Source organism: Bos taurus, chromosome 21 (genome assembly GCF_002263795.3).
Source record: "Bos taurus isolate L1 Dominette 01449 registration number 42190680 breed Hereford chromosome 21, ARS-UCD2.0, whole genome shotgun sequence".
Classification (NCBI taxonomy): domain Eukaryota; kingdom Metazoa; phylum Chordata; class Mammalia; order Artiodactyla; family Bovidae; genus Bos; species Bos taurus.
Window position 1 is genome coordinate 67,654,620 of NC_037348.1, and position 27,124 is coordinate 67,681,743.

General features: G+C 52.7%; 1 protein-coding gene across 2 annotated transcripts in view; it reads right to left on the reverse strand.

Moving 5' to 3' along the window:
• Positions 1-27,124, reverse strand: part of CDC42BPB (CDC42 binding protein kinase beta) — a 98,200-nt gene that overhangs the window by 31,349 nt on the left and 39,727 nt on the right. For both annotated transcript variants that reach the window (XR_003031488.2, XM_024982176.2), the window contains exons 2-9: positions 23,282-23,373; positions 17,601-17,684; positions 15,315-15,410; positions 12,813-12,961; positions 7,178-7,271; positions 5,160-5,360; positions 3,276-3,524; positions 1,803-1,882 (exon numbers count right to left, since the gene is read on the reverse strand). Coding sequence is in view for 1 of the 2 variants with exons in the window: in XM_024982176.2 (XP_024837944.1) it covers positions 1,803-1,882; positions 3,276-3,524; positions 5,160-5,360; positions 7,178-7,271; positions 12,813-12,961; positions 15,315-15,410; positions 17,601-17,684; positions 23,282-23,373 (1,045 nt within the window). In the remaining variant the exon portion in view is untranslated. The remainder of the gene's footprint in view (positions 1-1,802; positions 1,883-3,275; positions 3,525-5,159; positions 5,361-7,177; positions 7,272-12,812; positions 12,962-15,314; positions 15,411-17,600; positions 17,685-23,281; positions 23,374-27,124) is intronic.

Consider the following 27,124-nt stretch of genomic DNA (forward strand, 5'->3'; position numbering starts at 1 on the left):
GAGTGTAATCTCTAAGTCACCATGCACACCTAACCATGAACTGAGGGAGAAGGCCTCCTGCACGAGGGCCTGGGCTGGCAGGGCCTGGGGGGCTGTGGGCAGAGGCGCCCTGATGCTCAGTGGCGGCTGCAGCATGATGAGGGGCGAGGGCACGCTGGCTCTGCCCTCACCGGGACCGTCCCCTCAGCCTCTGGGGCTTGTCGTCCCCCGCATACTGTCAGCACCCTGCACGGCTCCTTCCAGTCCAGCCCCTGGACCAGCACAGCCCAGGTCCTCACCAACCAGCAGCGACTCACGACGCGCCTCTGCACGAGCGCACTCTGATACACAGATTCGGGCTGAGGAAGGTTCTCTCCGTCAGAGCTGAACTTGGGGACAAGCCACTTAGCTCCTCTTGCTTTTAACGTGATGACAATGTCAGGGGCGTTTCTGAGTTCTACACAGTGAGGGAGTGTGGACATACACATACACAGAAGGACAGTCAGGGACGCTTTTCTGAGTTCTACAGTGACTGTGCGTGCACGCGCACACACACACACACACTCTCCCTCACAGAAGGGCGTAGCTGGTGTTTCTCAAAGGTGGTCTGTTTCAGGAAGAGGTCCCTGGGTTAACCTGCCAAACCTGGAGCCTCCCTGGGGGCCAAAGGTCCGCAGGTGTGACAGGCACCCAGTGAGCTGAACGAGGTGGAAGGGCCTAGAGCCTCTGCAGAGGGGCTAACAAGTCAACACGTCCAGCACACCCAGAATGCCGCCACTGGGCTGGAAGGCATCTGCCGTCACTCTGGTCTAAGCACTACTAACTCCAGCATCACACCTGAAGAGAGCTTTCACAAGCTAGGGCAGAAGTAGGCCGCTTCCGCGGAGAAGGCAATGGCAACCCACTCCAGTACTCTTGCCTGGAAAATCCCATGATGGAGGAGCCTGGTAGGCTGCAGTCAATGGGGTCGCTAAGAGTCGGACACGACTGAGCGACTTCACTTTCACTTTTCACTTTCATGCATTGGAGAAGGAAATGGCAACCCGCTCCAGTGTTCTTGCCTGGAGAATCCCAGGGACAGCGGGGCCTGGTGAGCTGCCGTCTATGGAGTTGCACAGAGTCGGTCACAACTGAAGCGACTTAGCAGCAGCAGCAGGCCGCTTCCGTAGAAATTTATACCAATTTAGGCACCCGCGGCTGGAGGCAGCCAGGAACCAAGCTCAGTGACCTCGCTCCAGGCGCCGAGGCAGCCCCATTTGTCTTATTTTACTGCCTTTCTTCCTCAGCCCCCTTTGCTTGGCCCAGTGTCCTTTTAAAATCGAGTTAGAGCACCATGAGCACCACAACTCTGCGGAAGCCCCTGGAGACAGGCCACACACACGACCCCCAGCCAGGGCTCCCGCGGGTGTGCTCACAGGCGGGGTTCAGCTCTCATCTACAGCCCCTCCCCGTGCCCCCGGGAACCCCAGGGCTGCAGCAAAAACCCCCACGAAAGCCAGCAGAGCCCAGATGAAGGGGACGCTCAGCCGGGGTGACCAGACAACCTGCTGCCGGCCAGGGCCCCCGGTGTCCCACCTGCGCAAACCCCGTCTGGCTGAGTGGCCAGCAGAGGTCGTGGCCAGCAAACTAGGGCCTGCAGGCTGAACCCCCTCAAGTCTGAGGTAAAAACGGCTTTTCCACTTTTAATGGGTTGTTAAAAGAGAAGCTCCCTCAAGCACAGAACACGTCCAAGTCCCTGGCTCTGACGGGGCTCTGCCCCACATGGAGGCTCCTCCACCCCACGGGAAGACCCCCACCTTCGGGGAAGGCAGACGAAGACGCACCTTTCCGTGGTGAACGTGAACCCGATGAATGGCAAGTGCAATCCAGAGAAGCCCGTGTGAGAACCAGGAGGTAACACTTCCTGCAGGAGAACACAGCTGACGTGAACAAAACCATGTTCAAACCAACAGAGAACAGGAGGGGAGAGCGTTCCAGGGGAGTCACGGTGCAGCGGGGAGCCCCACAGGGCCTCCCAGAACGCTGCCCACTCGGGGCTGGGTGCCAGCCGGTTCCCGCTTCATTCCCAGCTTGAGCCAAAGCACGAGGCTGTGAAGGGGATAAACACACTGCTTCTGAGACAGCGATGCTCAGGCTGAAGTGGGATCAGGTAACTGCAAACCTTCTAAAGCGGCAGGAGCCGCTGCTCACCGTGACCCTGAGCAGGGGGGACACGGGGCGGAGGCAGGGGTGCTGGGTTCCTGCCCTGAAACAGGCCAGAAGCGGGGTCTGGAACCCAAGGGGAGACTGTTTTACATGGGTTTACTGCTATTTTTCAGTTTGAGGATCCTTCTCTATTAAAAATAAAAGCAAAGTTATTTACCTGGGAAATTTCAGTGTGGAAATACGTTTATCTGAAGTTCAGGAAAAATCCTTTCAAAAATAATATTAATACTTTCCTCGGTCTTTTCTCACATCATCTAAAGTTCCACTCTTATTTTACTAAGAAAGAGCCTCTAAAGCCTCTAAATCAAACACAGTTTTCTTTTCCCTGGTTAAACCTCAGTTTCTCTATCCCCAACACTCATGTTAAAGGGCTTAAAGTAACACATACTGAATGTTGAGTCTGATGAGACCAAAATAATTTCACAACACGTGAGCAAAACTCTCCGGGCCCAAAAAGTACAATGAAGAGCTCCTCAGCGGCCCTGTGAGACCAGGTCAGATACCAGGTGGGCCCCACGGCCAGCACCCAACGTGGAGAACCACAATCTGAGACATACACTAGGTGGGCCCCACGGCCAGCACCCAACGTGGAGAACCCAGGACCTGAGACATCAGCGCCTCAAAATCGGCCTCTCATCCCTGTTGCTCCCGACCTCCGGCCATGCAAGCAAACAGTCACGCACATGCTGAACACACGTGTCGGCAGAAGAGCGGACATGTCCTCGAGCACAGGGACAGTGAGGAGGAGCGGAGACCCAGAGACCCATGCCACCGTGGGGCCACGGGCAGGCCCCTGGCAGGGGGACAAGGCAGAAGGGACACTCTGATGCAACAGAGAACATGACACTGTTCACAAAGGCACAAAAGCATCAAATAATTCTGATGAATCCTAAAACAGAACAGCTATTTAAAACTGAGTAAGCCATCTCTTTAAGGACCAAGCTGAAGGCTAGAATGAGAGGTGCATTCCTTGAGGCAACCGCCACAGTTTCGGAAGTTGGCACAGTTCTCAGATTCGCCACCTTGATGAGCAAGCTGTGTGCACACAGACCTGAGACACGGCATGGAGGGCAGGGTGCCGCCACACTTACGATGTTCCGAAGCACGTCGTCGTCCACGTCGAAGTTGGACGTGTCGGAAGGACTGCTCACATCCGGGATGTAGGGCGCCTCCAGGTTCCGGATGTTCTCCCAGTTCAGCCCTTGGAAGAAGGCATGCTTCTTGAAGTCCTCCACCCCGTTCTGCCCCAGCCGGCGCTCCCGGCTGCAGATCAGCCTCTGGATGAGGTCTCTGGCCTCCTCGGACACGTCTGTGACGTGGGACGGGAACTGAAACCGCTCCTGGGGGGGCAGGGGGGCAGTCAGGGGACTCGAGGCACGCAGGCATCACGGGGAACAGAGCAGAGGCGCAGCTGCAGCGCTACAGTCCCTTTCTGCGTCCCAGTGGCCAAGCGCAGCCGAAGCTGATGGAGCTTCATTCCAGAAAACCCTCAGTCTCGCTGGTTAGTCACGGTGGACTTGTCATCACCCTGCACGTGAACTAAAACGGTGATAAATGCCCACCTATCAAGGTAGCAAAGAACACCAACAGCAGGTTGCAGGTGGGCGAGAAACGGGCACACCTTCAGTACGAGTTTTGCCCACAGCATCAATGAGAACACACGACATGCTCGTGACGCCATTCTGCTCTGACCAAGGAAATTGAAAAGTACCTCAAAGCTCATCACAGAGGGACTTGCTAAAACGAGATACACTGCACACATACACACGGTAAGTAAGGTCTGCCTCTGAGCACTGAGGAGAAAGACGAGCGGAACCCTGGCCACATGTGACCGAGATCCCATTTATTTAAACAGTCCCCACCTCCCACATGCTAGGAGGTTCACAAGGCCACACACGCACCAGGGCACCGTGGGCCTGTGTGCTGAGCCACCCCTGCGGTTCAGGCCTCACCTGTAATCTCTAGAAGGGACGGCAGCGCTGCCTCACGGGGCTGCAGCGGAGACGGAATAAATGATCAGAGACCACCGGGGTGGGGGTGGGGGTGCCCACAGGCGGCAGGCGCTCAGGGAGACAGCAGGCCTTAGAATGCAAGCAAGTCCCACTTATTCCCTTCACCACGCTTACCACCAGAAGTTCACAGGGTGCCTTTCATCAACTTACTGCATGCACTTCGGCATGTCTGAAGTTTTTAATAGTATATATTAATTTATAAATAAAAATACATTCCTACTTTGAAAACAAATTTTTTAAGGAATAACTTTTCTTGAGTTAAGAGAAAGATGCTTTAGGACTTTAATGTTAATCTGCTCCTTATCTGAGCAAATACTGGGAGACCAGGCTGGGAGGAGAGAGCAGACAAGTGAGCACCTGTCTGGGTGAGTGACCGAGCAGGTGGGGAAGGGTGCTGTGAGCCAACCGGCAGAGAGGCTGACCCTGGAGTCAGAAGGACGTGGGGAAAGGTGTAAAAAGAAAAAACACAGATGACAAAAATCTTAGAAGGAAGAAGAAATAATAAACAGAAAATGAGGGAAATAGAAGTGAAAAATGAGTACCTGGGAAAAGGGGGGAAAGCAGGAGGAAAAGAAACAGGCTCAAGAAAGGACTAAGAGCACTACTGTGCTGAGACGTGTGATCCACTCCTGACGACTTCGGGGCAAACAGGCTGGAGGGGCAGAGCTGACGCCTAAGGAAGGGCGGGCACACAGGCGGCAGGGGCCCGAGAGCCCCCTTGGGCAGTTCCCGCCCACCTGGCCCCGCACGGACCTGTGTCTAGCTCCCGAAGCCCACATCTCCTGCAGGGGTTCTGGCCCAACGGACCCACCACCCTCCACCAGGGAACGGGAGCGGCCCCCTCCGCTCTCGTCTCCCGGGTCAGCAGCCCACTCGGACACCCGTCTGGCCGCCCAGCCTGCTCCACCCATCCCTCTTCCCCAGGGACTCGAACACACACGGGGTGGAAGTGCGACGGCTTACTTCATGGTTCATGATCTTCCCATAGGTCTCCACGAGGGACTCGGCGTAGAACGGGGTCTCTCCATACAGCATCTCGTACATGCAGACGCCCAGAGACCACCAGTCGCACTCGGGGCCGTACTTGCCCATGCCGTCCTCCATCGCCTGCAGGATCTCTGGGGAGATGTAGTCCGGGGTGCCCACGGCCACGGAGGACTGCACCTTAGGGGAGAGGGCGGGCAAGGTGAAGGGAAACCTGAGGACGTCTCTAGGAGACAGTGGATGAAGAAACAATCACAGGATAAACCTGGCACATGGTCATGATTTAAAAACCTCATAATGAAAAATTCAATGCAAATAAATGTTCCTATAGCACTAAACCAGGGCTTCCCGCGTAGCTCTGTCAGTAAAGCATCTGCCTGCAATGTGGGAGACCTGAGTTCAATTCCTGGATCGGGAAGTTCCCCTGGAGAAGGAAATGGCAGCCCACTCCACTACTCTTGCCTGAAGAATTCCATGGACAGAGGAGCCTGGTGGGCTACAGTTCATGGGATCGCAAGAGTCAGAGACAACTTAGAGCTATTTTTACAGCATTAAACATCGGACAGTTTCCAGAATGCACCAGACTCTCCTGCCCGCCGGGTTTTTCAATCCCTAGATGCCCACCCAGCCCCACACAGCACTGGAGCCCCACATTCCCCATCGCGGCTCAAAGTGCAGTCCAGGCACCCCGTGCGTCCAGGCCAGGCCGCCTCAGACTTGTACGTGCATGGACACCACACGCTTGCGAGAGAGATTCTAAGATCCTGCCTTTCTGACACGCTCCCAGGGGAAGCTCGGGCTGATCACCCACACCCTACCCTCGAGCTCCAAACTGGAACATCTGGAAGTAGGTCCAGGGACCCGCTGGGTGCTGGACACGCCCTCCGTGGGGAGCTGCAACCATCACGGAGACAACGTGGGGGCTGGGTGTGCTGAGAGGCCACAGACCGGCCTCAGAGCATGTGGAGTCCAAAGGACTGGGGTCAGCAAGACGCGACGACAACAGCCAAGAAGGCCTGTCCTCGAAAAGACCAGCCTCTCCCTGGTCACAGCCCAGGGCCCGGTGGCAGGACTCAGCGGGGAGTCCTCAGGAGTCGGACAGGGCAGCAGGGGACAGCTACTGGGAGGTGAGGTGGGTGAGCCCCCGGGGAAAGGTGCCCAGCACGCGGAGCTCAGGCCAGAGCTCCCTCGTTAGAAGACTGGCTTTGGGGACAGCACCAATAGACCCATCACATTAGAAATAAGAGACTGGCTTTGTGGAGAGAGTTAACTGACTCGCTCTTTTTAAAACACTGTCACGTGCTGCCAGCTTTATGTTCTTTTACTGCTGCTTGAAAACCTACAGCAAGGGGTGGGGCAGGGGCTGCTCTCTCTGGAGAAGCAGTTACAGTAGACTTTATGACTCGTGTGGGTTTTTAAAAGACTCCCAAAACACCTAAAACCCAAACTGCGACGGGGGCCACCGGGAAGGATGCAGACGAGTCCCTGACGCAGTGGAGCTGCGTGCTGGAGCCAGCCGAGGGAGGCGGGGGGCCCACCGAGGCCACCTGGCCATCGGGCTCGGGATGGCCACTCCGGGGGTGTCCTCCCGCTCTGCAGAGGGAGCGTCCGCTGGCCCTTGGGGGGGGTACCCCCATTCAGGAAGTCCTGCCCCAGACAGAAACGAGAAGGCACCGACACCCAGCTCAGGTCTGCCCACTGGCCGGCTGCCCCTCTCTCACCGTGGGGTCGGCGCCCGGGAGTGGCCCCGGGGATCTGAGGACACCTGAACTCCTCTCTGCAGAAGGCACACAGATCACTTTCTCGAACACAGGAAGCAATCAAGATGTTTTAACCGTAAATAGAAAATTTCAACTGTTTTCTAAATGGACTTGTCTTAATTTACGTTAATAAACTTGGTTTCTTAATTGTATCTCAAATTGAAAATGCAAACAAGCCCCTTCTAACTGCAAGCAAAACACAAAACCAAATGGAAAAGTTTCAACAAAAATACCTACAGTTCCATCGTCATTCATCTTCAAACAGGATCCAAAGTCGGCCAGGCGGATATGACCATTTACATCCAGAAGGACATTGTCAGGTTTAATGTCTCTGTTAGTAAAATAAATACACAGGTGAACCGTTTCCATGCAACACTCAGGTAGGTCACAGCCCTTCACTAGTAGAGAATCACCACAGGAAGCACTAGTTCGTCACGACAGGACCTAGGAGAGCACCCCTGGGGCGGTGTGGTTGGCGTGCAGCAGTTAATGGTGAACCCCCATTAACCGCTGGGACTGGTCACGGACCCCCCCCCGCCCCCCCGCCAGCCCAGGCCTCCCGTATGCTGGGCGCTGCTCTCGACCGGGCCCACAGCAGGGGCTGGACAGCACTTCCTGACTTCAGGAAGCCTCCCTCCGGCCAGGATGTCAAGACATGAACACGCCAGGCACAGCCGCACAGGGCCTCGGCATCACAAGGCACAAGCCGTGTGGCAACTGCTACGAAGAGACACAAGCGAACAGAGGAGGCAGAGGGACAGCGTGCAAAGGGGGCCAGGTGGCCGAGGCCACCAAGGAGACGCCTGGGCGGGACCTGATGCATATCGGGTCGCATGAGGAGCCGGGGCAGGACGGTGTCGCACGTGTATCCCGGAGCACCACGGGCCCCTCCCCAAGTGTATGTTATAGACGATGACAGGTAAGCTCAGAGCGCAGCAGTCTGCCAGTCACCCCGCACAGGAAAGGGAAGTCTCTCACTCAAGCCGTCATCCTACCGACCGTCCTGTGTACTGGCCAACACCGGGCGGGGAGTGGGGGGCAGTGCGGTGGACTTCAAGGGACTAGTCCTCCTTCCTGGCAGAATAAGTCTGTGTGACCAGACAGCATGACAAGGAACACAAACTTTACAAGGAAGGTGTTCACCAAGAAGACCGCAAGGATGCTCCCAGCAGCACAGCTGGTAACAGCCGCCAAGAGGGGCTGTGACAAGGCCCACCTTCTGCAAGGGGGCTTGAGCATGGACCACCTCAAGTCCCCCTGCAGAAGGGACACAGAAGCCAGGCCACTCTGGTCTGACACAATGCTACACCCTGATGCAAACACACAAAAGCCCCTGCTACTCCCACAACACAGAAAGTCTCACAAACACATGTGAGCAAAAGATGATTAATCCAAAAAAAGTAAAGCAAAAAAAAACAAACCCAAAATCCCTCTAGCCAAGCACTCCAGACTGAAATAAATCTTAAATAAATACTCAGGAGTACGAAAGAGAAAACAACCATTTGTAAAAAAACATTCCAGATAATTCCGTAGTTCTGAAGCAGCAGTCTAATCCCTTTCTCACTTTTGGAAGGTACATTTCAGCTTAATGCATATTGCCTTCTCCAGAGAGAAAGAGAAAAGGCTTGGGCCTGCCTTACTGAGAGCCTAGCAGTCCAGAGAAAGGCTCCATTTGGGGAAACCTCATTGCCCTGTAAAAAGTACCTGCCAAACCAGAAAGATGATTCCAGGAGGAGTTAGCCAAAAAAAAAAAAAAGTGCTGTTCAGGTTTTCAGCTTTACAGTATCTCTGGACAACCTTTTCTTTCTTTTTTCATCAGAAGCGACCAAACAATTAAGATGGTGAAACCTCTGAGACCAAATCCTTGTCCCAGCTCTACCCTGTTCCCAACTGCTCACAGAATGGATCATGTGCCCCTTATGTTGAAGTGGCCACTTATTTGCTCTCCTGCCTCCTTGAAAGAAAGGAAAGAAAATTATGTTTTGCCACTGATTTAGCCATATGAAACTCATCTCATCACCCTTTTCTGGGTCTGAAGCTGCTGTCTCTAAAAGTGCCATCTCATTGTGCTTTGTATCGGTTAGTGCTGGAGAAATCTTGAAAAGCATATGTACAAAACTTTTAAATTTTATATTATTTTGGAACTTTGCTTCTTTGGGGTTGAGGCACACTGGTCACCCCTCTGCCTGTAAGAGCTCTCTACAGTCTGTGGGCTAGCAGTGTGCTGATCTTTTAAAGTTTCTTTCCCTACCCAATCCCCCTTTTTTGATGAGGTTTCAGTGAGGTCTGTTAGGTGTGCATCCTGCAGCTTAATTGGCTTAAAATGTTCTCTCCTTTGGTGTCTCTTTGGGGACCAACTGGGAGAAAAAAAAAACCAATAGTGTAACCGTTTTGATACTGAAAATTGATAAATGTCTTTTTGAAATAAAGAACCAGTTCCTCCAAAAAAAAAAAAAAAAGAATCCCTTGATGACTCAGAAAAATAAAAACTACTTTCCTGTTCTAGTGGTTAAAACTGAGCTTCCACTGCAGGGGGCAAAGGTTTGATGCCCAGTCAGGGAACTAAGATCCCACCTGTGACAAGTCATGGCAAAACCAAAGAACAGAACTAGACAAAAATAAGGAGAAGAGAAAAGAGATTTGATTTAACCCAGGGGAGAAATAGAAGAAAAAGACGATCTTAACAGAAATGAAAACTAAAGTGTAAGATGCCACAGAAGAATCAATGTAAATAAAAATCTAGGGCTGCTCTGGCGGCTCAGTGGTAAAGAATCCTCCCACCAATGCAGAAGACACAGGTTCAATCCCTGATGTGGGAAGAGCCCATGTGCCTCAGAGCAACGCAGCCTGTGTGCACGCCACAGCTCCTGAAGCCCCGCGCCCTAGAGCCCGCGCTCCGTGGCGAGAGAAGATAGCCTGATGAGGTCCACCCGCGCGCTCCGCAACCAGAGAAAAGCCTGTGCAGCAACCAAAACCCGGCATAGCCAAAAATAAACAAAAAATTAAAAAAAAAATCAAATGAAAGGCAGTGAAGAAATGGAGGAAAGGATCTGAAAAAGTAAAAATGGGACAAATAATTAAAAAGGGTCAGGGACAAAGCAGCTGGAGACTGAAATGGAAGACAGGTAAAGAAGGCACAATATATTCGTAACAAGAGTCCCTGAAGAATCAAAACAATAAAACATCATATCTGAACCTGAAACCCAAGACAACTTTCCAGACATTAAAAAAAAAAAAAAAAAAGACCTGAATCTACAGACTGAAAGGCTCATCAAATTTAAAAATAAGTAAGTGTCCTGCTTTTTTTGGAGCCAGACCAGTTGATATTAAAAGCTGATATGGAACAACCAACATGTAAGAACAGCTAGGAAAACACTGAAAAGAAAGAGGTGTGATGGGAGACTTGGGCCCATGGAATTTCAAGCCTCCATGATGTGGTCCCAGAGCAGAGACACAAAGACAATGGAACAGAATAACATATCCAGAAGAGACCAAACTCAGAGAAACTGAGCGTATCATGGAGATGCTGCTTCAGATCAGTGGGCAAAGACATCTAAGTTCGTGCTGGGACAACCGAAGAGCCTTTTAATTAGAGATAAAATCAGATCCATTCTTTATATAAGAATAAACTCCAAATGGAGTTTATGTAAAAAATAAAACCATTAGAAGAAAACAACCAATCAATTTAATACATTACAAAACCTGCCTGTGGGACTTCCCTGGAGTGGCTGAGACTCTGGGCCCCCAGTGCAGGGGGCCTGAGGTCAATCCCTGATCAGGGAACTAGATCCCTCGTGTCACAAGTAAGACCCGGCACAGCCAAATAAACAATTTTTTTTTTTAAAACAAAGAGTTGAATGGAAATGTTAAAATTAAAAACAAAACCCTGCCAGGCTGCAATCCCTGGGAGCCTGTGCCTCTTGGGTCTCTGCTCTGCTGGTTTCTGAGGCTGACCTCCTAGGAACGGTGGTGCCCACTGGCGTGCTCGGCCAGGTCGGAGGTCACCGCTGCTTCCTGCAGTGAGCCTCGCAGGGGTCCAGCTGCCAAAGGTGGGGCGCAGCCGCTCTGTCTGCAGGAGCCCGGCTCGGGGGCAGTGGGCACTGCCCTAAGAAGTCGCCATGGCCCACATCCTCCCATGAGAAAGGGGCCCAAAGCTATGGTCTGAACCCGCTGTTATGAACCTCCCGTCATTCTGATGGGAGTCACTCACCTCCGGCCCCACCACAGGCAGCCTTAACTTACTCAGGCACACCCCTGAGACAGGGGTAGGACTGACTTCCTGTTCTATCTAACTCTGCGAACTGTGTTGTTAGACTAGGTCATTCAAGCACTTGGTCTGAATACTGCGTTGACTTTAAGAATGTCAAATTATGCATTTTAATGTTTCCTACTATGCCCTGAAGTTAAAAGATAGAGCAAAGTTTCTACACAACCAATTAAGAAAATCAACAGAAAGCCTTCTACTTAGGGAAAAACAGGAAAGAATAAACTGTTCAAAAGGCAGTCAAATTAATTTCCCTGGAGATCTGTGACAACTACAAAGACATTCATCTCTCCGTAGTGAATTAAGCAAAATTCCATCAAGAAGAGTATAAAATCTGATGTTGAAAACAGAAACAGTGACTGTTATAAAAGCAGGCATAGTGACATTACAGGACACAGGAGAGGGAAGAGCACCTCTGGCCCAGACCTCGGTGCCCTGAAAGCAGCACCCGCTAGGGGGCAGTACCCCGGGCTCCCCGTGGCACAGAGACCAGTGCCCGGGCAGGACCGCGTGGCCCCTGGAAAGCTGCCCCCTCCCAGGGCAACACGGTCACACTCATGGCAGGGCTTGAAGGGCTGTTCCTTTGACACTGGGCACCATCGCCACCCTAGAAGCACGAGCTGCATCTGGTTAGGAAAATCCCTGAGAGGCTCAGAGGCGTGGAAAGTACTTAGTGAAAGAAGCCGGTGTAGAATCTGCGACCCGTGCAGTTCACACTCAGTTCACACTCACGGTGTTCGAGGGGGAACCGCATGACACTAACTGGGCCCAGGCGGGAAGGAGGGATGAGAGAGATGTACCTACTTATGTAAAAGAGTCAAACCTCCACTTAAACAGACGTGCTCTGAGACCCCCACCCTCACCCCACAAAATGCAGCAGCAATAGAAACACATTTCTGTTAGTTGGAAATATGCAGGCAAATACCAGAAGAAACAACTATAAATTGACGATAGTTACCTATGGCAGGGGCGTCAGGGGCAGGGTGGAGCAGGACTGAACACTCATGTTTTGTTATAAGCCCTGTACAACTATTTGAATTTCTAAAACTACCGCCATGAAACATTTTGATGAAAAGAAGTAAAACAGAACCAACAACCCCTGCCCCTACCACCACCCAACCCCGCAGGACTGAATCCCTGTCTTAAACAGCAGAGTGAGACGGACACAGAGGTGCAGGCTGGGCAACGACTAAGGCCGCGGTCCTGGCGGCGGGGGCCGTGCGGCGACCAGCAGGGGGCCTGTCCCATGCTGCCACCCCCGTCTGCCACGCAGGAGCAGTTACACTCGTTCGAGTCCTTTATACTGCTGTGATGGGAGCCCCCTCAACTCAACCCCCCTAATGTTCTGTGGGTGACCGGGAACGAGCTCTGGGGGGGGCGGGCAGGGCAGAGCACGAGCCAATGGCAGGCAGACACCAAAGGACAAGGTGACCTTAGCTGACAGCAGCTGCCACAGAGCAGTGACCCGGGAAGGCACCCCACATCGTGGCAGCCAAAGGGAGGACCCCAACCTCCCAAATTCTCCGCAGAGCCTGGCGATGGGGCTCTAAAAGGAATGCTTCAACACGTTAATGGTGGTGTCCATAAAACACCTAACAAGGTGATTACCTGTGTACGTAATGAAGCTGATGGATGGAATCGATCGCCAACACCATTTCACCGATGTAGAATCTTGCCATATCTTCTGGAAGCTTGTCTTCAAATTTACTGAGCAGGGTCAGTAAATCGCCACCCACGTAGTAATCCATGACCAAGTACTGCAAATAGGCAGGGAAGACAGCATCCATCACCACCAGACCTCGTGATCAGAGGCCACGCTCCTGCCGCAGAGCTTCTGGACCCGCGGAGTCTGGAGGGAGGCACCCAAGTGGCTCCTGTTGCCCAGGACGCGCCCCCGGAATGTGGACCTTGAGGCACTCTGGGTGTGAAGTGACGCATCCACCAGGGAACAGAGCTCAGTAAATATCTATTCTTGTCAATAAAATTTCTGCCTGCACAACATAACCAGATGGTATCAATACAGAAACCACACTCAATTTACAAATTGATCAGAGGACTGTTGATTTAACCCTAACCCTGGACCCAGAAACTGTTCATACAATGGTGAAAAACCATGGATGCCTAACTCGCCCAGCCACTGGGAAGACTGACTGATAACCAACAGGCTGTGCCCAATAAACCCCAGCTGTCCCCCCTCAAAACAAACATGTATTTTTTCGAATCTAAACAGTCTAACACACCATGTTACCTAGTCCTGGCCTACTGAATCTAATGGATTTCTCTGAGGTCTGAAAGAGATTATTTTAAGATAAATGAAAGAAATTCTACATGACTCCACTTCCTGGAAGCACATGGAGTCCACCGCTCAGAGTGAATTCACATGTCACCTGAGGCCCTGCCCTGCAAGTCCCGTGCGGCCACGGCTGGGGAAACGTGCCGGCCGCTCCCCGGGCGGAGGAGCTGGGCTAAGACCAGTTTCCCCGAGGTCCGTGCAGACTCCGTCCACTCAGAGCTCCATGGCGTGGACATTTCCAGGTTCAGGCAAACCTGGCAAGTCCTTCTCAGAGTTAAAAGTCCTAACAAAGCCATCATGAGTCATTCGGGGCCCAAGCCAAAGGTCTGATTTACCTTTCACTCCAAACTGGTTGTCCTGCACCTGTTCGCTTTTTTAATTAATTTATTATAATTGGAGGCTAATTACTTTACAATGTTGTGGTGGTTTTTCCCATATATCGACATGAATCAGCCACAGGCGTACGTGTGCCCCCTATCTCAAACCCCCTCCCCACCTCCCTCCCCATCCCCTCCCTCTGGGTGGTTCCAGTGCACCGGCTGTGAGTGCCGTGTTTCCATCAAACCTGAACTGGTCATCTATTTCACATATGGTAATATGCATGTTTCAGTGCCATTCTCTCAAATCATCCCACCTTGCCTTCTCCCACAGAGTCCAAAAGTCTGTTCTTTATATCTATGTCTCTCTTGGTATCTCACATATAGGATTGTCGTTATCATCTTTCTAAATTCCACATACACGTTAATATACTGTATTGGTGTTTTTCTTTCTGACTTACTTCACTCTATATAATAGGCTCCAGTTTCATTCATCTCGTTAGTACTGATTCAAATGTGTTCTTTTTAATGGCTGAATAATACTCCCTTGTGTGTATGTACCACAGCTTTCTTATCCATTCGTCTGCCGATGGGCATCTAGGGTGCTTCCACGTCCTAGCTATTGTAAACAGTGCTGCGATGAACACTGGGGTACACGTGTCTCTTTCAATTCTGGTTTCCTCAGTGTGTATGCCCAGCAGTGGGATTGCTGGGTCATACGGCAGTTCTATTTCCAGTTTTTTAAGGAATCTCCACACTGTTCTCCATAGTGGCTGTACTAGTTTGCATTCCCACCAAGAGTGTAAGAGGTTCCCTTTTCTCTGCACCCTCTCCAGCATTTACTGTTTGTAGACTTATTGATAGCAGCTGTTGTGAGCGGTGTGAGACGGTACATCGTTGTGGTTTTGATTTGCATTTCTCTGATAACGAATGATGCTGAGCATCTTTTCACGTGTCTGTTAGTCATCTGTGTGTCTTCTGCACCTGTTCTCTTACACGTCCAAGCTCATGCTACCCACACGCACGAGTCACAAAGTGATGAGCTGACACTGCAAGTAAGCCCCAGCTCCAGTCGGAACAAACAGCTGACAAGAACACGGGGACCAAGAGTCACCCCCAAACCTATATCAGCAGCCCCAGTGGGCAGGGCTGCAAACCAGCATTTGTTGTTCGACGCGCCCGCCAGGGAAACTCGACAGAAAAGCCACTCAGGTCAAGGCGCCAACGTTCTGAATTCCCAGTTTCTTATTCTTATAATTCAAGACAGAAAACCCCCATTTCATAATAAACCAAGTGAAGAAAATAAGCACGCTATCTAATGATCAGAGGGAAGAAGTTCACCTGCATGATCACACTGCAACCAACCCTCGGTTTTATCGTCAGATGCACGTTTGGGCAGTGACAGTCCCAGAGAGCCTTGCTCATTCTCAGTGCTGGCACACAAGAGTCAGAACCCCTGGCATGACGTCACGGGCCGGGGCCCTCGGGGCCCACACTTACCAGGTAGTTCTCGTCCTGGAAGGCGTAGTGCAGCGTGGTGATCCACTGACAGTCCCCGTTCACCAGCACGTCTCGCTCTTCCCGGAAACAGGCCGTCTGTGAAGTGGGGAGAAAGCCAGGCTGTGTCCACTGGGATGGCGCCTGCAGGGCGCAGCCCCGAGCAGACGCAGGCTCCGAGGCCACGGCCCCCGCCCTGCAGTGGACGGAGGCTCTGAGCGGATGCAGGCTGAGTGGACAGAGGCTCTGAGCAGACGCAGGCTCTGAGGCCACGGCCCCCGCCCTCCAGGCCTGCAGTGGACCGAGGCTTTGAGTGGACGCTGGCTCTGAGGCCACGGCCCCCGCCCTCCAGGCCTGCAGTGGACGGAGGCTCTGAGTGGACGCTGGCTCCGAGACCACGGCCCCACCCCCCGCCCCCCAGGACGCAGGGACCAGGCGCATGGCGTCTCCCCGTGAGGGCTCCCACAGCAGCAGCGGGATCTCTGCTCTCTCCTGCCCCCGTGGCCCCACCCCGAGTGTGTTGGGGCTGCTGAGAAGTCACCTCCCCGCAGGGGGCTCGCACCCACCCCTCCACACGCCCCTTCCAGGGCCAACACGTGAGATTCAGCCCAGCTCACACCTGGACTTGGTGCACAGCATGCCAATTACAGGTTCTGTGTAACCAGGTTTAAATTTAGAAAGCAACATTCAACTCTTTAAATGTGCTCACGCACCATGACTAGTGTGATAAGGTGAGTCATCTACGCCTAAAGCTTTTATAATTTTTAATGTTTACCTTACACATACGTCACTAGAGATTAACGTAACAAGTTACATTACATGTGGCCCAACTAGCTTCTTTCATAAGTCAATCCCTTCCGTAAAAATTTAAACTTCAATAGAATTTGCTACTAGTATTTCTTTCCCCGAGTACTTTATTCAGTCCCCAAACTTTCATGTAACAGTATCTTTTCCCCTGAGAAATGCTCCAGTGACTTTCCTGTGTTCACTGACCTGCCAGCGATGACAGGAAGAAGGGCTGCTGGGGCCGTTGGTGATGGATAAAGACGGAGAGGGGAGACACGCAGTGGACGGGGCGGGGCTGGGGGAAGGACGTGGAGTGGACGGGGCGGGGCCGGGAGGGGAGGGGGGGACTCGGAGTGGACGGGGTGGGCCCGGGGGGGGGACACGGAGTGGAGAGGGTGGGGCCGGGGGGGGGACGAGGAGTGGACAGGGTGGGGCCGGGGGCGGGGGACACGGAGTGGACAGGGTGGGGCCAAGAAGGGGACAGAGAAGGCCGAGTCACGGGACGCCTGCATTTCGAGTCGGGTGACCCTGACACTGGTGACAACACACGTTTGAACAATGACACGTGTAAGGCCGTGTGACGGGTCCAGCTGCAGATGGAAACAGGACACGAGTGTGGACAGGGGAGGGGAGAAGCAGCATGTGGTTTAAAAGGACAGAGCTGGGTGGCCAGCAGGGAGCTGAGGCGGGAGCACTGGTGAGGGAGGAGGGACGGCCTGCGCTCAGGAGAGCCTCGTGTGTACTGTCCACACGGCGTGGCCACTAGCATCAGCAGGTAAACATCCATGAAAACAGCAAAGGGGCCACCTGGAGTTACCAGGAGGCGTCAGAGTGACGGGATGAGAAGGAATTTCCAGAGGAGGAGGGGGTGGTTCTGGAGGGGAGTGCCCGGGGCAGACAAAGGGCAGCAGCGGCCTGGGGGGGGATGGGGGTGGGGCGGGGAGAGCGAGGCCAGAAGCATGAAACAGCCGCCACCCAGGTGGACAAGGAAAAGAAACAGGCTGCCCTGCAGTGGTCACCTGCTTTTATTTATAACCTTCCCTCCTCTAGAGGAGGGAGGGCAAAACATTCCCAGATTCAAGAATCCTTCTGCACCGGTAGCAGAACTGAGATAAGATGCCTGAGGGTTTTTTCCTGGCTGCATCAGGCCCATGACATCTCAGCTCCCTGACAGGGGCTGAACCCACGCTCCGTGCAGTGGAAGCTTGGGAGTCCTAACCACTGGACCGCTGCCCCCGCAGACACACCCAAGGGGGCTCTCAAGAGAGAGGCACCTGGCCGGAGCCAACACCGAGAGGGATGGGTGGGAGAGGCTGAGGGCCTGCTGACAGAAAGCAGCAGCTCTGTCAAGAAGGGAAGGACGGACAGACAGAAGGAAGGACAGACAGAAGGAAGGAAGGTCCAGATGTGCAAGGACTGTGGTTCTCACCAGCTGGGCTCCGTGAGACCTTTCCTGACATAGAAACTGCCTGTTTATGGATTTATTTAAGGTGCCTCACTTACCTCTGCTCTTTTCAGCATTTCCCACTTGTTAAGGATTTTCATGGCGTATATTCGTTCAGTGTTCTTCATTTTGACAACAGCAACCTGTCATACAAATGAGAGTTCAACAAAAATTCAGTTAACGAAGCACAAAAGGTCAGCAGCACATTTCATTAATTACAGAGAAAACTTAACTGCCTGGAAACCCTGGAAAATGAGCTGTTAAGGAAAGTAAAATTTTCTATTTAGGTAAAGATTTGCCCTTTTAAGCATCAAAACTCGATTCTAGGACTTCCCTGGTGACACAACGGGGAAGACCCCACCTGCCAACGCCGGGGACAATCCCCGGCCTGGGAAGGCTGCATGTGCCTCGGGGCAACTAAAGCCCGATGCGAAACCCCAGAGCCCACGCCCCGTGCTCGGCCACAGGGGAGGCCACCGCAGAAGTCTGAGCACCACACCCAAGACAGCCCCTGTTCTCTCGCAGCTAGAGAAAGCCCGAGCAGCAAAAAAGGTCCAGTGTAAACAAAAATAAAAATAAATTGATTAAAAAGAAAGTCCGTTCTAGCCACATGCGGCCTGAATGACCTCCGTCGCCGGCTCAGCCCCCATCACTTCGGAGCTGAAGCACCAGAGCACGCGGTCTGCTGGCCTCTCTCTGGGGTCTGCACATTTACACAGCGATGGCTTTGCATTCTGTCAGGGGCTCCCAAGCTCCCCTCCTGCATTCTGGGGCTTCATCTCCCGGCACACCCACCCCCCTCCACCTCTCAGTCCTATGGCCAGCCCTGCACGTGCCAGGACTTGCCTCTGGGATTTTTTCTTCACAAGGGCAGTGAGTAACTGGGGTAGGGGATGTCTTCCTATATCTCACTGTTCACTGAACCCAGTGTGGGCAAGACGCACTGGGCAGAGCAGCTGGTGCTCTCTCTGGGCTGGTGCAGCAGCCCTACCGCAGACCATCATGTAGCTCCAAGAGCTTTTCAGGTGGAGCTTATACACGTTTACAGAACAAAAGTGGCCCATGAGGTATGTCGCGACACGCACGTGCGGTGCTGTATGTGGTCTCAGCTGTTACATAACCATGTATTTACAAAACGAGGGTGAGAGGCTGTGGGACAAGATAGCCTGAGCACCACCGTCTTGGCTAATTTGCTCTTTCCCTACAGGGAGCTCCAAAGTGTAAGCTGGGCAGATTCACTTCTTTGTGCCTCAGTTTCTACAACTAGGAAATGGACAACAGCAGGACTGTCCTAAGCCTGCCGTGTGAATCAAGACTCGACACGCTCAACACGGCTCAGGGTGGTTTAGGAACATAGGTATTAGCCCTCAACATGCTGGCTGTCAGCCATATTCGTCAAGGTACAACTCAAATGCCACCTCGTCCAGGAAGTCCTCTTGGACTGCTGCTGCTGCTGCTGCTGCTAAGTCGCTTCAGTCATGTCCGACTCTGTGCGACCCCAGAGACGGCAGCCCACCAGGCTCCCCCGTCCCTGGGATTCTCCAGGCAAGAACACTGGAGTGGGTTGCCATTTCCTTCTCCAACACATGAAAGTGAAAAGTGAAAGGGAAGTCGCGAAGTCATGTCCGACTCCTAGCGACCCCATGGACCGCAGTCCACCATGCTCCTCCGTCCATGGGATTTTCCAGGTGAGAGTACTGGAGTGGGGTGCCAGTGCCTTCTCCTGGTCCCCATCAAATCTAAAATGAATTCTTCCATTGCTGCACATGAGATGTGATGTCTGCACCATCGTATGGCGCCTCCTACCCTATATAAATAAATCACTCACTCGTTGCCCTAAGTCCCCATCACAAAACCATAAGCAGTGATACTGACCCCTGCACCTGGGCTCTGCTGCCAAGGACTGCCACACACAGGGATAGGACAGAGAGTTACAAAAGCGAACCACTTATTCCCCTGCTTTCTAATCACCACCACACAGCAACATCATCGCAGCGGCCACAGGGGTGACATGCACAGAACACCGCCTGTGCCCGGGCTGTGCGGAGCAGCAGACCCTCTCCCTCAGCTCGCCCTCTCCAGTCCTAGATGGTGGCTCCTTCTAATACCGTCACAGGTGTGCCATCTGAGGTGCAGAGCCTCATTCCCACAGGTGAGTGCTGGGAAGGACTGTCTTAGCACAATGGTCACAATTAGATATAATCCTCCCAGAGCCTGCAGAGGGTCGGAGGTACGTGCCCTGCACGGCTGGGCTCCCAGCCAGGGTCCCCTCCACATGAGTGCCCACGACCACCCTCTGGCCCTCACCCCCTTCACCTCGTCACCGCCACTCCAAGGGCCGCTCCCCGCACACCACACCTAAGCGGCTGTCTGTCCGCTGCCGATTCAGAAATCACTGACCAAACTCACTACAATTCTGAATAAATTAAGAACAACAACAAATGAACATTAGTGGGCTCTCCAACACGTCTAAGGACAGGGACTCTGAGCACACGCTGTCATCATCTGAGGAGGGTCTATTTCTTCCTGGGAATCAGCTATAATCTGGGTGGGTAAGATATTAAGTGGAGGAAAAAAACCTGCTAGTACTTAGTACAGAAACGGTCTAACCTGGTAAGCAAGGCAGAGCTGCTGACCTTTGAGAAAAAGAACGCGATTCTGAAAACGACAAGCATCAGTGATGACCCAGACCTTACCGGGAACGACACGCAGACCACAAGAGAGCGCGGCTCTCGAGAGGAGCCCTGCCGGGGCACAGAAAGCTTTCAGAGAGCACCCAGGACGGTTCTGATAAAGTACACGCGCACAGAGGCAGGGGAGGAGGGGGAGGGAGCGCAGGCGAGAGCAGCACAGCTACGCCACGATCAAGAAAATGAGATGAAACGCCAACAAAACGGTATCTGAGTAAAGGGCTGGACCGGTCTCTGAACCGCTCTATGCACACAGCTGTTCTCTTAATTTGAACCTGTTTCTAAACAAAGCTTTCACAGCTCTGCTTCTTTCAATCATCCTAGGAACAAGGGGCAGCAGCGCAGGGTGGCTGGACACGCGGGCTTTGCGTCAGGCACAGGGGTCAGCGCTGCCCCCCACCGCCCACCTGCGGCCAGGCCCCCACTCTGCGACTCAGCCTCGCACCTTCTCCATGTCCATGAAAGCATGTGAGGCCTGTGGTGCCCAGCACACGGTCACCCTCAGGGACCTGCCGTCACGTCCAAAGCCACGGCCCTGGGCACCGCACCACGGAAGCCGGGGAGTAAGCCCCCACTGCAGTACAGGGTCGGAAGAACCTCCCGGGCCACTTCTCCACACTGAGGGGAGGACAGAGACGTGTTCAAAGCTCAGCAACAAGCCAACACCCTGAGACTCCAAGCCCTGGCTGAATAATAACCTAGAAATTTCACTGAGCTCTGCTACAATTTTGAGATAAGAGGGACATACTCCACTCCAAGCAGACTCTGCAAGTTCTTTCTACAGGCAGGGCTCTTGAACAGTGCCGCCATAGTGTCAGAGGCACAGGTGCACACACCTGTCTACGCACGGTACACACATCTATCTGTGTACAGCTGCACACACAAGGCGGATCTGCACACAGACTCTCCCCCATCCCTGGCTTGTCACGAGGAAGCAATCATTCAATTAGAACCACGTGTGAAGAACACTCAGGACACAACAATGATTAGGGTATTCCCATTCCCACTATCCGCTGGGTGCTCTGGAGACAGAGGAGCTGAAACAGGGCCACATTTCAGGCACGTGATGACAAGACCACTCCTGGGAGGAACGTCGGTGATGGGAAGGGGAGCCGCAGAGCCCAGAACTCCAGCTGCGCTGCTGAGGGCGGCGCCCGTGTGCAGGCGGGCCGACGGACACAGGACGCCTGGCCGGGGGAGCTGGGTGAGGAGGGCTGGTGTGGGGGCCCAGGCCACAGAGCCCAGGAGGGCTGACGATGTACCTCTCACAGAGAAGCTGCTAAACCTGGAGAGGGAGCCAAGGCTGGACTCCAAGGATGCATCTCTCTTGATCCGGGAGGAACTGAAAAGCGATCCACGTCATCTTCTATGAAAACCGGAAACTGACTTTGCATTACGTTCTTTGGCAAAAAAGAGCACTGAAGATAACTGTCAAGTCTTCTGGCGCAACAACGCCCCTGGTGCTTTTGTTTTCTCCTCCCGAAGGCCGTCCGTCCTGCCCTGGGGTCCCCCCTGCCCCCACCCTGACACCCTACAGGGCTTGCTGTCAGTGTGGAGCTCTGCGTGGCCAGCGCTGGGCCCAGCAGACCACCCCGCTCCTGGCACAGGGGAGACAGGCGGTGGAAGGGTGTACTGAACTGAGCTGGGTTTCAGTTTGAAGAGAGATCTGCTGTTTCTCCGTGTAGCTCTCTTTTTCCCTGCTGGGGGAGGGCAGGGCTCCCAGGATGCGGGGGCTCCGGGGAGAAAGGGGAAGGACTTCTCCGGGAACAGGATGCTCCATACTGACTGGGGAGCTGATTGCAGAGGAGCAGATGACTGTCGTAACTAGAACCGTTCACCCAGATCTATGCATCTCATGGGGAGGTACACCTCAGTATCTGAAAGCAACAGCCAACGTCCCCGTCCCGCCCCAGCCTATAGCCGGTCTGGGGTCGCCCCGGGTCAGAGCTGTCCCCAGTGGCAGGCCTCCCCCTCCCTCTGCAGCCTGGAGAGATCTGCTCTCAGGTCTTCGGGGGGGAGAGGAAGGTATGAGGACGACAGGTCCCCCACAGAGCGTGGGCCGGGGCCTGACGCGAGGCCGGGGGTTTCCACGGAAGAAAAAGAGCGTGACACACAGCTACCCACGTGTATGCCAGCAGGCCAGGCTTTCTCACGCAGGTACTCTGAAGGCGTTTTCATCGCAGCTGTCTCCTTCTGTGTATTCTACTCAAGCCCTGCAGATACAGCAGGGCTGTCCTCAGGTGCTGGCAGCGCAAGAATCGTCAAAAATGCTGAGATGTTTTCTAAAACAGATGCCAGTCCGCAGCAGTCATGAGAAGCTCCAGGGCAAAGAAGCCATCTCATTAAACCCTGCTCTGCTTCCTTCCGCGTGTAGTGTGAAGTGTACGCCGTGCACGCAGTCACTGGCGAGCAGAGCACACGCGTAGCTGGGACGTGACAGGGCGCTTGGCTCACCAACACACACAGCTCCCGGCCCAGGCGCACTGAAGCAAATCTGAAGGAGCGGCATTACTGCCGTTCAGTGAAGGGCCCCTGCGAACGCACCGGATCCCGGCCCGCTGCTGGGCTCTGAGACAGGAGGTCAGCGGCTCTGGCCCGGGTGCACAGGCTGCTCCCATCTGTACCCCCACACACACACACAGGCCTGGACTCAACCCCACAAGGACAGACGGGCGGCGGGCAGGCTACCAACAGTGAGCACCGCCGAGACGATCGTTCCTTTTTTCTAAAATGGCTGCCAAGACTTTTTTCAGCTGACAAATGGATAATTTTAAAAACTTACTCTGTCAGAAAGAACTATTCTGGTCCAGACAATATTTAGGGTAATTCACCAGTCACCACCTTTTGTTTTTTTTTCTCCTTTTTGTTTTTTTTTTTCTCCTTAATTCTATCTTTCAGATTTTATCCACCAAGAACTCTCCAAATGATACCAATAAATTACCTCATCTCAAAAATCAACGTACAGGACCCTAGAAACGCTAGATAACAGTTGATAGGCAAAACTGAAGGATGGGAGGGAAGGGAAGAGGGAGGGAAGAAGTCTACCTTACCTCACCAAAAGCACCTCTTCCAATCACTTTAATGATCTCAAAGTCTTCTCGATGAAGCTGCATTTCCTTCACCAGTTGTGTAAACGGTTTTGCTACAAACGAAAAGAAGTCAAATTAACAATTTACTCTAATAAGTTGATAACAGATAAAAATTTTATAATTGGGGCATTCTAAGAAGTTATATTTTACTTAGAAGCAGTTTACTTTGTAAATGAATACTTTTTAAAACATGTAATATATCTGTAAGGATTCCCTTGGCAACTCAGTGGTAAAGAATCCACCTGCCAACGTAGGAGAAGTGGGCTCAATCCCTACAGAAGGAAATGGCAGCCCACTCCAGTATGCTTGCCTGGGAAATGCCATGGACAGCCTGTGGGGTTGCAAAGAGTCAGACACAACGTGGCGCCTAACACCAACACTTGAGAAGTCATGGACAGCCGGAGAGTCGGCGTGTACACCAGACTAAGGTGGGCATCCGTACTGGACACGCACTTCAGCATGTGTCATAACAAACACCATCACAACAACGGCCCCCTGGGAAACTCGGGGCAGTGGGGCTCTCCCCCCGAGCAAGCTGTGGACGCTCAACTCTCCCACAGGGCAGCACAGGCCAGCGGACCAGGTCCGTGAGCTCTGGGTGCCAAGAATCAGCCTGCGGGACTCCCGGTAACCACCTTGAGTTGCTGGAGCCCCTGGCGGTGCCGGGGGCAGGCTGGGAGCACTGCACCCCGACACGGGCCGCACGCCATTCTCGAGGTTCACTGTGTGATCACCCACGCTTCAGGGAGAAGAAAACGGAGCCAGGTTTCTGTGCAACGTGGACTGGGTCAGATAGTGTCTCCCCAACAACCTGTGGATGTGATCTGACTTGGAAGTGCGGTCTCTGCAGATGTCATCAAGCTAAGAGAAGGTCCCAAACAGGAACGGGGTGGGCCCTAAACCCAGCATGACTGGCGCATACAAAAAACCTAAACCAGAGAGATGATGAGGGGAGTCACGTGAAGATGGAGGCACAGAGCCCAGGGGTTCAGCGACAAGCAAGGGGCGCCCCCAACTGCTGCTGCTGCCAGTCGTTGGGAGAGGGAGGGACAGGCTTTCCCCAAGGGCCTGCAGAAGGAGCACGGCCCTGCTGACCCCGACTTGGGACTTCTGGCCCCAGAGCTGTGGGAGAACAGGAACTCTCTTGCTCCTCTGGGGCCCCCAGCTGGTGGTGAGCTGTCAGAGCAGCCCCAGGGCCGGGAGCCCACCGACGCAGGACGCAGCGTGACCGCCGTCCGCCCCGCCCTCGCCTGGCCTGTCACAGTGCTCACACCCTCAGGCCTACAGCCCTGTGTCCGGCCGACCTGGACTTGTTCTCCACAGCTCTCTTTCAGGTCCTCCACGATGACAGCTTCACGAGCACTGCCCTGGGGGGACATGGGCACACGTATGAAGGTTCTCTCTGGGTTGTCTATTATAACTGCATGTGCATCTACATTATCTCCCTCCAAATCCTGCAAATCTCATCTCTTCTGGACTTCCAATTGAGCTCCACATTCTTAATCTAACTCAATTATTTTCTCCTTAAGTAGCTGCTTAGTCCACCAAGGTTTGACAAGCAAGGTTTGCTGATCCAAGGAACAAAGAGCAGCAGAAGGTTCTTGGCTCCTGCTGGTAGTAAATTACCACCGCCGCCACTGTAAACACCCATCAGCACTGAGATTAGGGAACAGAACACACCAGGTCTGAATTACGTAGGGGCAAAAAGCAAGGCTAAAGAAAACCCCTGAGCTAGAGCTTAAAAGGTCCCCATGGCGCCTCATGATTTATTTCAAACATCACCCAAAACATCCATTCCCAGGAATCCTCATGGAAATGCAGACTTTCAACAGCCGCTGAAGACCATCACCTCTCTCGGCATCTTCTGGGGGAACCACATGGTACCTTCGTTTTACCGTGAAGAAGACACTCCCGGCAAAGCTGACGTGCCCAGCACGTCCTCCCCCAGCAGGAGAGCAAGCCTGGGAAGGCGATGCTGCGGCGCTCCTGGGAAGGAGCTGAGCCTCGCGCATGCGGCGTGTGGCCGGCAGACACTCCTCCTGGCAGGGCGCGCGGCACTCTGCTGCAAAAACCCCAAAGACTCACGCAGCCTGCTGGCCGCTGTCATAAACGCGCAGGTCCAAAGGCAGTGTTCATGGAGGTCAAAGGCAACTCCACCCCTCACTGTGCTGCAAATCCTTGTAACTTCCCGTTCCCATTCCCGCCCTGATTGTAGACACAGTAAGTGTTCATATAGCTATTTTTCATATTTTGCCTTCAATTTCTCACATTTTTCATGTTTCTAAACCACTCAACTATCATTTTAACAGTTGCATAACATTTTAGTAAGCTGACACACCCACAACTTAAAATTGTGTCTACTTAATGCAGAGGTTAAAGGTTTAATTCTTTAAAATTATTTCCTTATGATGAATAAATTTGCAATAAACTTTTCATACACACAGATTTTTCTTTCTTTTTTTTTTTTTTTTAACTATTTTAAGTTAATTTTTAGGATGAAATTCCAGGACTCTCCTCTGGGTGCTAACATTTTATCCGGTTCCTAACCTGCCTTTCACCCCACAATGATGCCTCGTCTCCCTTTGAAATTAAGATTCTTTGACGCCTGGTGAGGTAATGTTCTCCCATATCTGGCTGTATGCCCTGGGATGTTAACTATCCATTTATGACATCTGCTCATTGATCTCATGACATCTGCTTCACCCTTTTGAATCAACTGTACTCCAGCACTCTACTTTGGCTTTGTCAGATGTACAACCGTAAACGCCAGGCCTCCACTCTGCTGCCTCTTTTCATCTGAATTGTGCTATTTTTATTTTATAGCAATTATTACTTTTAATAAAACCAACTTCACGTTCCCTGTAATCCTATTATTAGGGCTTAGAAAGTTGTAACTCTTTAATAAAGATCTGATAGTCAACCCTACTTTTGGCTAGACGGTTTCTTACAACAGTCAACCCACCATTCATCTGTCGTTCAGAGCACTCCGGAACCTGGTGTGAAGTGTCTGTCTTGATTGCCAGGGGTGACTATCTATAAGCACGTAAACGGTCCAGGGAAACATCCCGAGTTCTGGGAAACATCACTCCTCCCGAATGGGCAGGAGGTGGCCACGCGGCTGCAGGGACCAGGGAAAGTCCTGGTTTCCTTCCATTCAGGGGAGTCAAGTTCAAAGTGGGACACTGGTAGCCCTGCTACCTTAGAAAAGGCATCTGCTCCTCTGACTAAATTTTCCATAAAACAGGCAAAAAGCCCCTCCTCCTCAGGGACCCATCCGCAGCGAGGGCTGAGGCAGGGGCGCAGGAGGCCCTTGTGGCAGAGGAGCCCCGGCTGGCTTTCTCGGCGTCTCTTCTTTCCGCATCAGCGGTCCTACCTGATGTTCCCCAAGGTGTCCTCTTACTCTCTTGATGGAACCATTTTACTGCTTATGCATTCTACACAGCTCTGAACAACTTCCCTGAGATGCATGAACACGGACTTACAAGGTCCAGCCTGATAAACAGGGGAAGAAACATGGAAACACCCCAAATGAAAGCTTGAAAAGAAAAAGGAAGTAAAACTCAAGCAATAGGAAATTAACTAGGTAAAAAATCTAATTTTTAAAATAAAGAGCACTAAAAAGAATCCAGAAGGAAAGTGTCATCTCTGAAGAATCCTAAATATTTTCAAACAGTTCTGAAGACACAGTAAAAATATTACAGTGCTAGGTTAAAAAAACAACCATTGAGACTGCATTAGCTGGAGCCTGAACAGAGAATCACACCAGAGCAGCAGACCCCTGAAACCACAGCAGCACTGAGGCCA